Source organism: Rhea pennata, chromosome 11 (genome assembly GCF_028389875.1).
Source record: "Rhea pennata isolate bPtePen1 chromosome 11, bPtePen1.pri, whole genome shotgun sequence".
NCBI classification, from domain to species: Eukaryota; Metazoa; Chordata; class Aves; order Rheiformes; family Rheidae; genus Rhea; species Rhea pennata.
Window position 1 is genome coordinate 5,134,152 of NC_084673.1, and position 12,603 is coordinate 5,146,754.

A 12,603-nucleotide genomic window follows, 5' to 3' on the forward strand; every position below is an offset into this window, starting at 1 on the left:
TTCCCTCCACAAAAAGAGGAACACAGTCATTTCAAAACTGTACCCTGGGTTTTGTCTGTACTAATGTCCCTGCATACGAAGGGCACCATTCCAGAAGGCCATGGATCGAAGAAGAAATCCAAGTAACATCTCAGAGGCCCCTGAGGACTTGTCCAGGTGGTACTGCAGAGCGCAAGCCACTGCCCAGCAACCTCAGCAGTCACTTCAGGACCTGGAGGCGGCATGGCAGTGGCGGATCAGGAACCACACCACTGCCCTCCGCCAAGCAGGGGGGACTCACCCTTCCATTCACACAGATTATTCTTTAAGAATAGCATTACTTGAATTAATGAGGAAGAAAGTGTGAGTAGAGAGTGATAGTTTTCTCTTGGCATCTGATTCAAATCTGTGAACAGCTTCTCACAGGCACTATTTTTAAATTTTGTATCAATCTGCTAGAGAAAGGTTCCTTCTGTTGCCCGCAGACGTGCAAATTCCCCCTTTGAAGCACCACAATTCCAGGGCAGCAAGATTCAGCCCTGCACTTGCAGCTTAACTGCAAGTCAATATTCTACAGCCAAAGCATTTCACAACCACACAACGCTCCTGCAGAGCCCTGACCCTTGAATCCCACCCATGCGTCAGTCGAGCCTCCACATTACCCCATCAAGAGCATTTTTTTCAACAAGCATACAGGGAGCACACACTCACATCTGATCAACACACTGAGGCAGCCTGACTACTTCTGTAAGGGAAGTAGAACTGCTATAAAGAGATTGGAAAATAAGATGCAGTAACTGTATAGATGCTGTTTGTGACCTGATCAGCGAGGCGAAACCATTGTATGCTGGGTTATCAGAAGTTCCTGTTCGAACATATTGTTCGAGCTTAAGCGTTCTGTGAGAAAAAACAAGCAGCAACGCTACACAATGGATGCAGATAAGCAACCTCTGAACAAAGCCCTGGGCGACTGCAAGACAACGGGGAAAACTTATTAGCTGCAAGCATCCTATATCCTGTCTCCGATACAGAAACACAGATGTTCTGCTAGCGCCGGGCGTGAAAAGATGAAAAGAGCACCAAGCGGTTATAAAGCGCTCTGTGGTAGAGGAGACTGTCAGTGTTCAACAGCTGTCAGAGGAAAATGGTGACCGAGCGTACAAAGATGTCCACGGGATGGGGATGAAAACCTCTCAAAAAAGGAGGTTTGGGAACACAAAGGTGTTAATGGAGGGGCCTCGTTATATTAGAGCCTTCACATAAAATCCTGTGCTGACACTAGGGAGGGTCGGATGACTGACCCCGTGGGCTGGCGGCCACATCGCAAGAGCCAAGGGTCGTCTTTCATGCACTGCAGCCACTAACAGATACTACTCAATGAACTCGAACTGGAGAGGCAGTCATGGCTCAGAACATATCTCCTGCCCCCAATGAGAGAGGCCAGCGTTACGACCATAAACCCCTCGATACCACGGCAAACAGGGCCTTGCGAGCCCAGCTCCCGCCCAAGAACAGAGACACTATTGTTCCAGGGTTTAGTCACCAGGCTGGTTATCTCCACTGGGAACCGTATGGCACACACGCACGTACACACGCCCCTTGTTAACCTGCCATTACGGCTGCCTTCTGGTTGGAGAAGGGAGATGGTGTTGGGAACTGCACCTTTAAATGGGGCAGCAGCCCAGACAAGAAACAGCAGAACCCTGCCTCTGTCCAGCGTTAATGACCGAAACCACGGGGCTGATCTCCCCCAAACCATTCTGAAGCCGCGTGCTGGCACTGCCCTGGAAATGGGGTAGCAATCCAGCTGTGGAACCACTGTGCACAAGGGCCTGTGCTACTCATGCAGTCCCCATTAAATGGGCTGCATTGAATCCAGTCACAAGAGTGGATAGGTCTACCAATAGGCTTTAGGTCTGTATGTGCTTGGCCAAATTCCTGCCAACCGCCCACTCTCAAAGCTCTGATGAACAGAACCACCATGGGTCTGAGGAAGGGCTTTGAGAACCGCTTCTTGTTTGAGCAACAGGGCACAGAAACAGTTCCCACCATCATCTCCCAGCCATATGTTCTGCAGCGTCTTCTCTCTCCTCCAGGGGTACTTCCTGCAAGGCAGAGCTGTCAGCCCTCCGTAAGGCTGCCCAAAGCCTGGAAAAATCCAGAAAATCTGTTCCAATTAACAAGCACATAGTGGACATTTGTACCATGTCAAGAGGCAACTGCAATGAGAGTATTATTTAACAGCCAGTTACACAGGAAACATGCTGAGCAGCAGCAGATCATCCTCAACTCCTCTGGTAGTTTTGCTTCCCAACATGGTGCTCCCCAAAATATTCCTCCCTCTTTACAGGTAGGAAATGTGCACTCTTGCCAACATGTGGAAGTTGAGCTAGGCAATATGCTGGACCCTGCACATCTCATGCTGCAGCCCAAGGTCTGCAGAGAAAGGCCCATCACAGACAGCCTGAGCACGCTGCAGATCCTCCACTCCAACACAGACAGGGAAGCATTAGGCACTGGATGACATCAGTTACTGCTACTTACAGTGCAACTCACTGCTCTTAAATAACTGAGCCAACTCAAGCTGGGGAGCTACACATGGACCACCTGCCTGCAGTCTGCAGTTTTCTGACTTTCTCTGAGACACATTATCCCACATGGTGTTATAGTATTCATTCGTGGACTGAAAGGAGTGCTATAAAATGTAAACATATTAATCTCTTCATTCAAAATCTCTGTGCTGCCAATGGCTGCAATTCAAAAGTTTCAAGGGCACAAAGAACATGACTTTTTCCCTCTGATATAATTTTTTTTTGTCTCTCAGTGTCAGCAGGCCAGCAATGTAAATGAACATTTCAAAGTCACTGTATAACTAACGAGTCATTGCATATGCTCAAATTAGCAAGAGCAAAACTGAATGCAAATAGGAAGCTTGAACTTCCTGGTAAAAGGGAACAAAAAAGTGAAAATATGAAGAAGTCACAAACAGTAGTAAAATGGGTAAATGTACGGTAGACCAGATCCAGTCCTGATACTAACCTGTGCACACACACACTTCCACCAATTCTCTTAATCACTGTGCCCATAAAAATAAACCTATGGCTTTCCAATTTAAGTTTAATGGAGAACTTTTAAATTTATAAGATTTATCAGAGTCCTTTTACAAATTCAAAACGGTTAACTATTCTAACTGAAACTCTAAACACCGTATCAAGAGTTCTCAAAAGCACCCAGTTGTGTTTGTTCTCTCAGAGTTTTTATCATTCTGTTTAACAGCAGCCTTGACCCCCCCCTCTTAAAAAAAAAAAAAAAAAAAAAGGAGGTTCCTTTCCAGACAGCTCTTTAGATGTGACCAAACCAAAGATGCCCAGCTCCCTTCCCCTCCTCCAGTCCTCTCGTGACTACAGATCTGGTCACCTGGCTAGTTGGGAGTTCTCCTTGAACTCTGACAAGCAATAAAGAACCATTTACTTTCTGCAAAATCAGCTACACAAAGATGACCACCAGCAGAAAGGCTTAGCTCTAACTCGGGCAGGACTAGCAGAGCCTGAGTTTTCATATCCCTTGCAGGATGCCTTTTTCCAACATCCATTTTCCTGTGAGCACTGCTCTCCAAATATTTCAGCTGTTCCCCATATACAGTACAGTGTTACAGTGCATCTGCAACTCTATCTCCAGGAAATTCACATAAAGCTGATTCATTATCTTAAAATGTTGCCTTTATTTCTACTCTTTAAAAGTGAATTTCAGAGCCTTGCACCAAATGCACAGCCAATGTGCTGTGGACACAAGTTAAAGCACTGGGTTTCAGTTCTCTACTTTGGAATTTCATTTTCATTTACTGCCCACAACATGAATTCTCCACTTCAAGACAACCATATCAGACCTGAGCCACAACCAGAAAATGCTCTGGATAAAACCCGCTTTTACTTTCTCTCTCCCTGAGATGACCAACACTTCATGCCATCGCACTTGATGCCAGACTCGACCAAAAGCGAACTATGACCAAGCACTGTGCCCACTCCCCGCTTATTTCTACTACCACTGTGATCCCCAAATAAGACACTGTCTAAAACTTCCAGTTTTTGAATGCAGCTGAACAAAGAAAATACGGACTCCCAGCTAACCTAGATTTTCAGGGGCTACATCCCACACCAGCAGCATCCTCCCTGCAGGAGCAGACCAGCAAACAACTGCTCCATGCATCGCACGTCCCCGTGCACCGAGCGATTCGCAAGAGAAGGAAAGCAAGTGAGCTTAGGTAATGCACGTGTTAGACAGTCCTCACCTTTAGGGAGTCAAAGCAGGCAATAACTCGACCATTTTCCACATGGCAACTCCGGGATGGGTGGGCGAACTTGCACTCTGCATCAGACCGAGAACAAGTACCTCTCTGAAACTCTCGACACACTTCTAATGTCAGCCATTTTGTATCACGGACCAGGGAAACGTTTACAGCCATATTAAAAACAAAAATTAAAATGCAAGCAATCACACCCTTCTTCAGGGCAATATTTACTGCTGATCTTTCTTTAAAAAAAGGGTAAAAAAGTGAATTCAAGTTAAACGTGAAGAAATAACTAACTTGTTGCTTTGGTAGAACTCCTATTCATCAGCACTTAGGTTTTCATTTAAGTCAAATTGTGTTTGTTTAAACAAGAATTAAACATAAAGCCAATCATAAAATAGAAATCTTATCAGAACAACTGAAAATCAAATTAGAGGCCAGCTCCTAAAAGTGCAATTGTAGAAGTTAAAATATAAGTGTTATATTTTGTGCCACTGCCTATGTTACTTGAAAATAACTGGCAGACTTTCAAAAGAATTCTGTGCTCTCCAGTTAATGGTTTCAATTATTCTTCCAAAAAGCATATGCTGCTGGCAGCACTTCAGTTTGTGGAATGGTCTCGGTCCTTGGGGAGAAAACTTTTTTCCTTCTATTTCTTGCTTCTAAAAATTACGGTTCGCGAGCATCAAAATGAGCAAAAGGGTGTCAGAATTTCTTTTTGCTTTTTCTCTTTTTTGTTTCCTCTCTCTTTTTAATATTTGCTACATACTCGGGGGAAGAAAAAAAAATGGCTGAGCAAACTGCGTGTAAATGGGGAGAGGAAAAAAAAAAAAAAAAGGAGGAGAACGGATGAGTTGCCGTCAGGGTATGAACTGCAAGCAACGCCAAATTAAAAAGAAAAGGGAGGTGAAGGGGGAAGAGAGAGGCAACCCTAGACAGAAATCCAAGCAGCGGTGGCTTCAGGAAAGGCACTTTTCAGCAACCTGCAGGAAAAAGAGAAATAGAATCAGCCACAACAAGACAATCGCCCCTCGCCCCCGTTCCGACTCGAGCGCTCGGAGCCGGCCGGCTCGCCGGCGAGGGGCTCCCCGGACACCGACAGTGCGGCACGGCGCAGCCAGCCATGGTGGACACGCACGGGGGGCATTTCCCACGCGAAGCCGCGCACGGAAGGAGGACGCGGCCAATTAGGTTTCCTGTTGCAGCCGGCGGGCTGGGCAGCCGCCCAATAAACGCGATCGTTTCATGTCGAGCGATCCTGGCAGCCCTTCGTTTTTGTGCCCGCCGCGCAGAAAACGCCTCAGTCCGACACGCCGGCCTGCGGCGCGGCACGGCGCGGCCCGACAGCCCGCTGCCGCCGCGCCGGCTGCTGCTCCCCTCGCTACGTACCTGGTCCGCGGGCCCCGCGCGCGCCCGGGCCGCCGTCCCCCAGGCAGGGCCAGGCGCAGCCGCCGGCACGCAGCCGGGCTGGAGGTGGGCGCAGGGCGCGACGCAGGAACTGCGCAGCCCTTCCACGCAAAGGGGGAACGTCTTGCTATACGGGCTTTTCAACGCGTGCATTTTTTTTTCTTCCCTATTAATCTGCCTCTCCCCCCCCCGCCCCTTTCTGGAGGAAACGTTCTGGCAGGAAGAGCAGTTGGTGGCTTTCTTGTATACAAAGCAGAAGGAACTGCTACAGCTCGGCCCTCTCACTGCTACGCGTTTTTAAGGTGTTTTATTTAACCCATTGCTAACTACAGAGCTGGCTCAGCAGCAGACTGGGACGCTACACTCAGACCGACGACTCCTTCAGTCACGCATCTATAAATTCGGGGTCTACAAAAGCAAAAGGAAACATGACAAGGAAACTTGAGCCACACACACACTCCCCACGTTAATTCATCGTTCACAGCTGTATTTTTCAGCAAGACTAAAGTCACCTCAATTTACTCCAAGTCCAGCTACTTGAGTTCTCTTGCAAGCAACTTCCAATAAACTCCTACTCAAGCTGCCTTTGGCATCTCTAAAATGAGAAGTCACCCCTAGAGTTCCCCATTCTCATGCCAGGATTGGGCTGTTTCAGAGTTACCAAAATCCACTTATTTCATCTTTCTAAAGTATTGCTACCCAATCCTGCAAATCTTTGATGTGCACAGGATCTTGTTCGCATGACTGCTATTAAAACTTAAGACAAGAGCCTTCAACTACAAGAAAGGGAAGCTTAAATTCTTGCTTCGCTATTGATGTGTTATTGCAATTACACTGAGCAGTAACTGAAACCTGCCAGAGCTGGAAGAGTCAAACAATGCTCCCAAGGAAGAAGTGTGGGACGATGCTGTCAGCAGCAGCAGGAGCTTGGGCAGCGGGGCTGCTTGATTCATGAGTTCGATTATTTTGCATTAAAAAACAATATTTGTCAAACCTATATTGCAAGTATCTTCTTGGGTAATTAGAGACAAGTTTGTAACAGCAAGCACCAAGCACCCCGACTCTTACACTTCAGGCTTGCGGCATCAACACAAGGTTAGGCCAACCCATGGGCCTGGAAGGTCCTTTGTATTTTTGCACATCAGGTGGGAAACAGACTGAACATCAGATTCACTAGGCATGTTTTCAATTTCAAAGGGAAGGAAAAACACGTACCCAGTCATAGTCATATTTGGGGGAGAGGGGTGTTCATAAGGAACAGAGATGCTCTAAACCACTCTTGATTTTCTAAACAGGGCAATCTTATACGGGAATCCCATTCACTGATGACCAGACTCCCAGCCCAACTGAGCTCAGCAAGCACAGAAAGATGAGTGGAAACCTTTCCAGAGAGCAAGGGGCAGGCTGCGTGCAGCTCTTAAAAAACGAGCTAGAACAAGTCAAACATGGGTGGGGATAAGAAAGAATGCTCTCAGGAGCTGCTGTGAGCAGACTGAAATACAACCATCTTGCGAATTAAGTGCCTATTCCAGAGCCTCAGACTCTGGTGGAAATGAGGTCTGCTAATGCTGGGCCTGAATACGGTGAGTCTGAATTTAATACACAGTTCCAGTAAGATGTATGAACAGTGTATTAAGATCTGCTACTTCCCAGCCCTTCCACTTTGAAGAATCCTAAAAAAAGTTGCAAACTAAATGATCACCTTGCTCTCACTTAAGTAACTCGGAACCACACGTGCACACAGACATACAGGTATCCACGTGCCCTACGCTAGTCTGACAGTCCTCACATTCAAAGGAACCACATTAACAGAAGGTAAGTTGCATCAACTCTAGGCAGCATTAAACTACAAATATTGATACATTCAGACACATGTGACAGCAGATTTTTTTGTTCATTTGTTTTTTCTCCACTAGCATTGCTAAAAAAAATTTGCTGATATTCAGAAAGAGAAGTGAGTCCCCCCTACTCCATACTTTGCAAGATGGAAAAAACAGTCTGTTTAGCATGGAAAAGCAGGAAACAATATTCTGTGTTACTAAAACAACCTCGTCAGCCAGCAAAACACACACTGCCTCAGGTCACCTGTTTGTTACCCACTCCAGGGAGCATTTAAGCACACGCTCAGCTTTGAGCATGCCCACAATCCTACTGGAAAGCAGAGAGATTGAAGCACGTACTTGAGTGCTTTGCTGAATCGGGGCCTAAATAAACGAATCCAGTTCACAGGTTTATCTAGGCCAGGAGACCAGCAAGCACAGACAGCAGCCGCTGTGTTTAGGCTCAAGCGATCACCGCCTGAAGGAGTATGAGCTAGGATTTTCTGCAAGTCAACAAATAAAGTTCTGTCAATGTTTGGATTGATGCAAATTCCCTCTCCATGTGGCCACAAGGAAAGCCTAAAACATGCATTCTCTAGGCTGAGATCACACAGCGCTTTACGCTGCTGCAGCGAGACTCCCCTGCACGCAGCCAAAGGATGAAAAGCATTTGACAGGAACCCACCACTGACATTACAAAGTTTCAGTTCTCCACATTTCCATTCCTGGCAGCAAACAACTACAACCATTCTCGCCGTGATACATTTTTCCCATTCCATGCATTACCCTTTTTTTGGGAACAGGCATTTTATTCATTTTCTTCTCCCACTTACTTCAAATGGGAGGATTAAAAACACTCATGCCACAAGCAACATATAAGGAGGATACAAAGTAGCTCCGCAAAACACTGCTTTTCTTAACTTGCCGGAAACACAACAAAAGGTAGGTGCTGCCTTTCAAATCTTTCCCAGTGCTGCTGCTCGGTGAGCCAGATTCGCCTGGCACAGCTCATCTCCTCTGCTACCAGATACGCCAATTTAGTTTCAACTGCAGCAGCAGCAAAGCTGGAGAAAGCAGCTACACAGAAAAGCCTGTGGCCTTTATCCCTTTAAGGAAACAATAACCTTAAAGCCCCTACTACACAGCCACTCACCGAGCCAGACCTAATTGCTCAAAATGCCGGAGGATGCAGCCTTGCTCTGGATGTCAACAGACCAAGTCTTGCAGCTTCTGAAGCGAACGGGAACAAGGGCAGTCTGATCTGTGAAGGTCACATCCAACCTCGCCTCTGGCGGGATTAAGACATCCTAGCCGCTCAGGGTAACATGAGGACACAGCAGATGACGAACATCTCTTCATTTGATGGTTGGATTCCTCCCGCTTTCCATGAAACTGAAACCTTTCCACCGACACCCCATGGGTGTCAACTCCCGAGCACTCTTCCTGACAGCAGAGTTCAGAGATTGCAATTTATGTGACAGGGTTGATTCAAGCAGCTCTCATGTGTAAGTGATGCTATTTAAAGTGAGATTCTACTCTGAAAAAAAATGACTCAGTAAAAAATAAAAATAGACGCAAGCTGGGGTTCCATATTTATTGTTCCTCAACAATTTCCAGGTCACATCTGCTCAGACGAGAGGTAAAAACACTTTTATCCTAGCTGACAGTCTCAATGAAGGACAACAGCAATGATTTCCCTTTACCTGAACAAGGGAGATGGGGCAGATACTGAGAGGGCATGAAAACTTCTTAAAACCAAGCTTCAGCTATGCCTTAAAAAAGGCCTATCTAACACTTTCTGCACTGCCCTCCTCAACATGAACCCTAGCACTCAGCAGAAGACAAGAACTCAACTGAGGACCTGGTTTCTTGGCTATGAACTAAGCTTTACAGATAGCTTTACAAATAGCAACACACTTTAACCAGTTTTGTGAGTTATCTTCAACAAAAGCTCTGACCAAGCCAGCCTGAATGGATGGACATGCTGTGTCACTGCAGCTGAGGAAGAGCAATGAACTGTTCTCTTTAAATGAAAAAACTCAGACTTCAAATCTTTCACCAATTCCACAATGACCCTTGAACCATTAAATGTTCTCAGCGAGCGCCAAGATATTAACTGGTAAAATTCTTCATTCACAGACAGAATAGAAGTGTTACCACTATCAGAAAGAAAAAAAAAACTCTTCTAAAAAGATACTATGCTTCTGGAAATACTGCATGTCAAAGATGCACGATCAATAAAATAACACATTCAGCTACTGTGCTCTGAAAGAAACAAAAGCCTTTATGGGAATACCACCACCATACAACAGGATTTCCACTTTCCATGGCAATCCAAGCCTAAGCATCTTCCCCAGTCCTTTCTTGCTCCTCTATCTTCACACAGTGATAAAGGAGGACACGTGAAACTGCATTCTTGCTTCTCAAAGTAATCAAAAAGGTATAGCCAAGGACAAGATTTTACTGGGGAATGCTGCAACAGCACATTTATTGGCAACAATGCATGAGAAGAGAACCCACAGCTCTCATCTGTGGGTTTCAGAGTCAGTCAGAAAAAAAGCATCTTCATCCTGGACCTACCAAGCCTGCGACATGAAGACATTAGTTCAATAAGGTGACTTTTCAGAGGAAAAGCATTTGAGCCTCAGAAAAAGCCCCACGGCAATTTAGGCATAGCCATGACTGAATCAGAGCAGCTCTCTGCTTTGCTTGGGACTGGTTCAAAAGTGGTACCAGCAAGGTTGTACAACAGCAAAGGAAACCACACACACAAAAGACAAGGTCAAGGCATAGATCCTCCGCTGCTGAAGTCCAGATAAGCAAGGCTCTTACCCTGTAACACCAAAAAAACAGCAGCACTCAAATTCCTCTGATGTTGCAATGCCAACAGTTCACGCGCAGCGGGCCTGCCTCCAAAACGGGCCTGGTCCCACCCCCCGCACTCACACGGTCTGTGCGCTTGGAACAGAAGGTACCTGTGGAAATGGCTGACTTTTTAATAGCTCCTGCTTTCTGCCTGTGTACTTAATGGGCTGCACTATCAAACGTGAAGAAGGTCAATTTATTTTCTGCCACCTGCAAGAGATATTTTTGCTTTTAAATTAGAAAATAATATTCTATTTTTGCCCTGGCCTTTATACTTTAAAAGCAAACACTTTAGGGACTCATGTAGACACCTTGAATATTTCCTTTGTGAACATTCTGTACCCGGACACTTTCTCCCTCAGGGAACAGTTTACTTAATTTAAGGTAGACCTTCATAGCTAGGAAGAAATAAAACCTCTTTTGTTCTACAACCAGTTTCATAGAAAAAAAGAGAACAGATTTTCTCGTCCATGGCCATGCATGAAAAGTTTCTGTTCAAGCTCTAATCGCAGATGTTGAGGGCCATGAATTACCAAGGATCACACTGCATGCTGAAGAGTCAACTGCAGCCCAGAGTGCTGTCCGCTCAAGAAAGGACAGCAAGTCAGAAAACACACACACACACACACACGCAACCCCCCAACGACATTGATGGAAAAGCCTCACTGGCAGGATAGAAACCAACTGCAGAAGTGGCTGCGAGCTCAAGCCAAACGTCCAGGTGTGCAAACACCAAATGTTTCTGTGCTCTAGGAGGCACCAACACTGACCTGCCCTTCTTCCTCCACACTCACTCATGTCTCTGGCTTACAGAGCAACTTGACAAGAGCTTGGGTTACTGGTCATGACCTCCACGGAAAGAGCAGCATGAGAAAAATCCTCCCTCTACTCCTTTTCCGTGGACGGAAAAGGCTAAAGTCGCACATACTGTGTCACACCTCTTTGAAAATTCGCCAGCACATACACCTCCCTAAAGCTCCTGGATTTGCGGCACCCTGGAAGATAGATGTGGTGCTCTGCAGGGACATTCAGTGTTGCCAAGGCTACAGTCTGCCGTCCTGGGGAAAATGGGTCATCCATCACACCTCTGAGTGCTCCCACTGCTTACTGCAGGATGGCACGACCTAGCCTAACCCAGACACCCTCCTTACCTGGAGAAATGGCAGCTGTAGGACCAGGACAAAAAGTACTGTAGGGAAAGGGGTCCTTAAAGTGCAGAGAAGAAAAAGTACAGATAAACTCAAGCAACTTTATCCTTCATTGTACATATGCAATTCTTTGCATTTACACCCTCCAGCAAACTAGCACAAGAAAAGCAAATGCTGAATTTAATGAAACATTTGAAGAAAACAGTATTCTTTATTTCTGAAATCTATTATTCTTCACTGTAGACCGTGTACTTCAGCTCCCTCAGCTGCCTAAAATTTTCACAATCTCTTCTCCTTTACCATTAGCCTCCACCACCCCTGCCTAGCAGGGTTCAGAGAACCCTTCTCTCTTCAGTCTTGTGGAATTAGCTCTTTTCTAAAAATGCTTCTGCAGGTGAAAGACAGAGCTGTTTGCCGCTATTTGCTGAGGAACTCTAAGCCAAAATATATTACAAAAAACACTTCAATTTGAAGAGCTTCGCTTATTTATTTGTTTGCCTTTTAAAAGTCCCAGAAGCTACTGTGCTGGACCCACATATGTGCCTTGGTAGGGAAAAAAAACAAAAACAAACAAACAAACAAAAAAAAACTTTCCACTGGGTGTTCCAGGGCAGCATGCAGTGCAGGGGTTCAAGGGGAACTTCCACCTACTCTGTTGAACAGATTTGCTACTAAAACAGAAAAAACACCCTGCATTTTTGTTTTTTGGGGCTTTGGATTTCCTGCCATCAGCTCATTCGACATCAGTTAGTCCTCTTTCCTCCTGCAGCTCTCTCCTCTAGGAGCAACCCACTGGGATTCCCTACCTGCCCTATGAGACAAGACCATTCACAGGGAAGCTCTACTGACCAGGCAGTAGGGTTTTTTTTTTGAGCACGGCTGCAGCACAGTGCCCGTCTCCCCCCAGCCACGCAGAGACGATGCTCCACGTTCCTGGTATCCACCTGGCAAATCTCTGCTGGCCTCACGCAGGAGGCAGCTTCCCAGGCAAAAAGCCAGAGTGCTGTGCTAGAGCAGGGTGGCTAACCCAAAAGGAACATTTCTTCTGTGGTGCAGAAGCAGCTACCTTCCTGCTCAAAATCAGTGTTAAAACCCC

General features: G+C 46.1%; 1 protein-coding gene across 11 annotated transcripts in view; it reads right to left on the reverse strand.

Moving 5' to 3' along the window:
• The window catches only part of MBNL3 (muscleblind like splicing regulator 3), a 105,601-nt gene that overhangs the window by 64,342 nt on the left and 28,656 nt on the right, over positions 1 to 12,603 (reverse strand). For 6 of the 11 annotated variants that reach the window (XR_009959615.1, XR_009959614.1, XM_062584980.1 and 3 more), the window contains exon 2: positions 4,268 to 5,250. The exons of 4 other annotated variants lie outside the window; for them this stretch is intronic. Coding sequence is in view for 5 of the 7 variants with exons in the window: in XM_062584980.1 (XP_062440964.1) it covers positions 4,268 to 4,441 (174 nt within the window). In the remaining 2 variants the exon portion in view is untranslated. Of the gene's footprint in view, positions 1 to 4,267; positions 5,251 to 5,656; positions 5,733 to 12,603 lie in introns of those variants that run through there. One more of the 11 variants, XM_062584981.1, reaches the window with a different exon arrangement.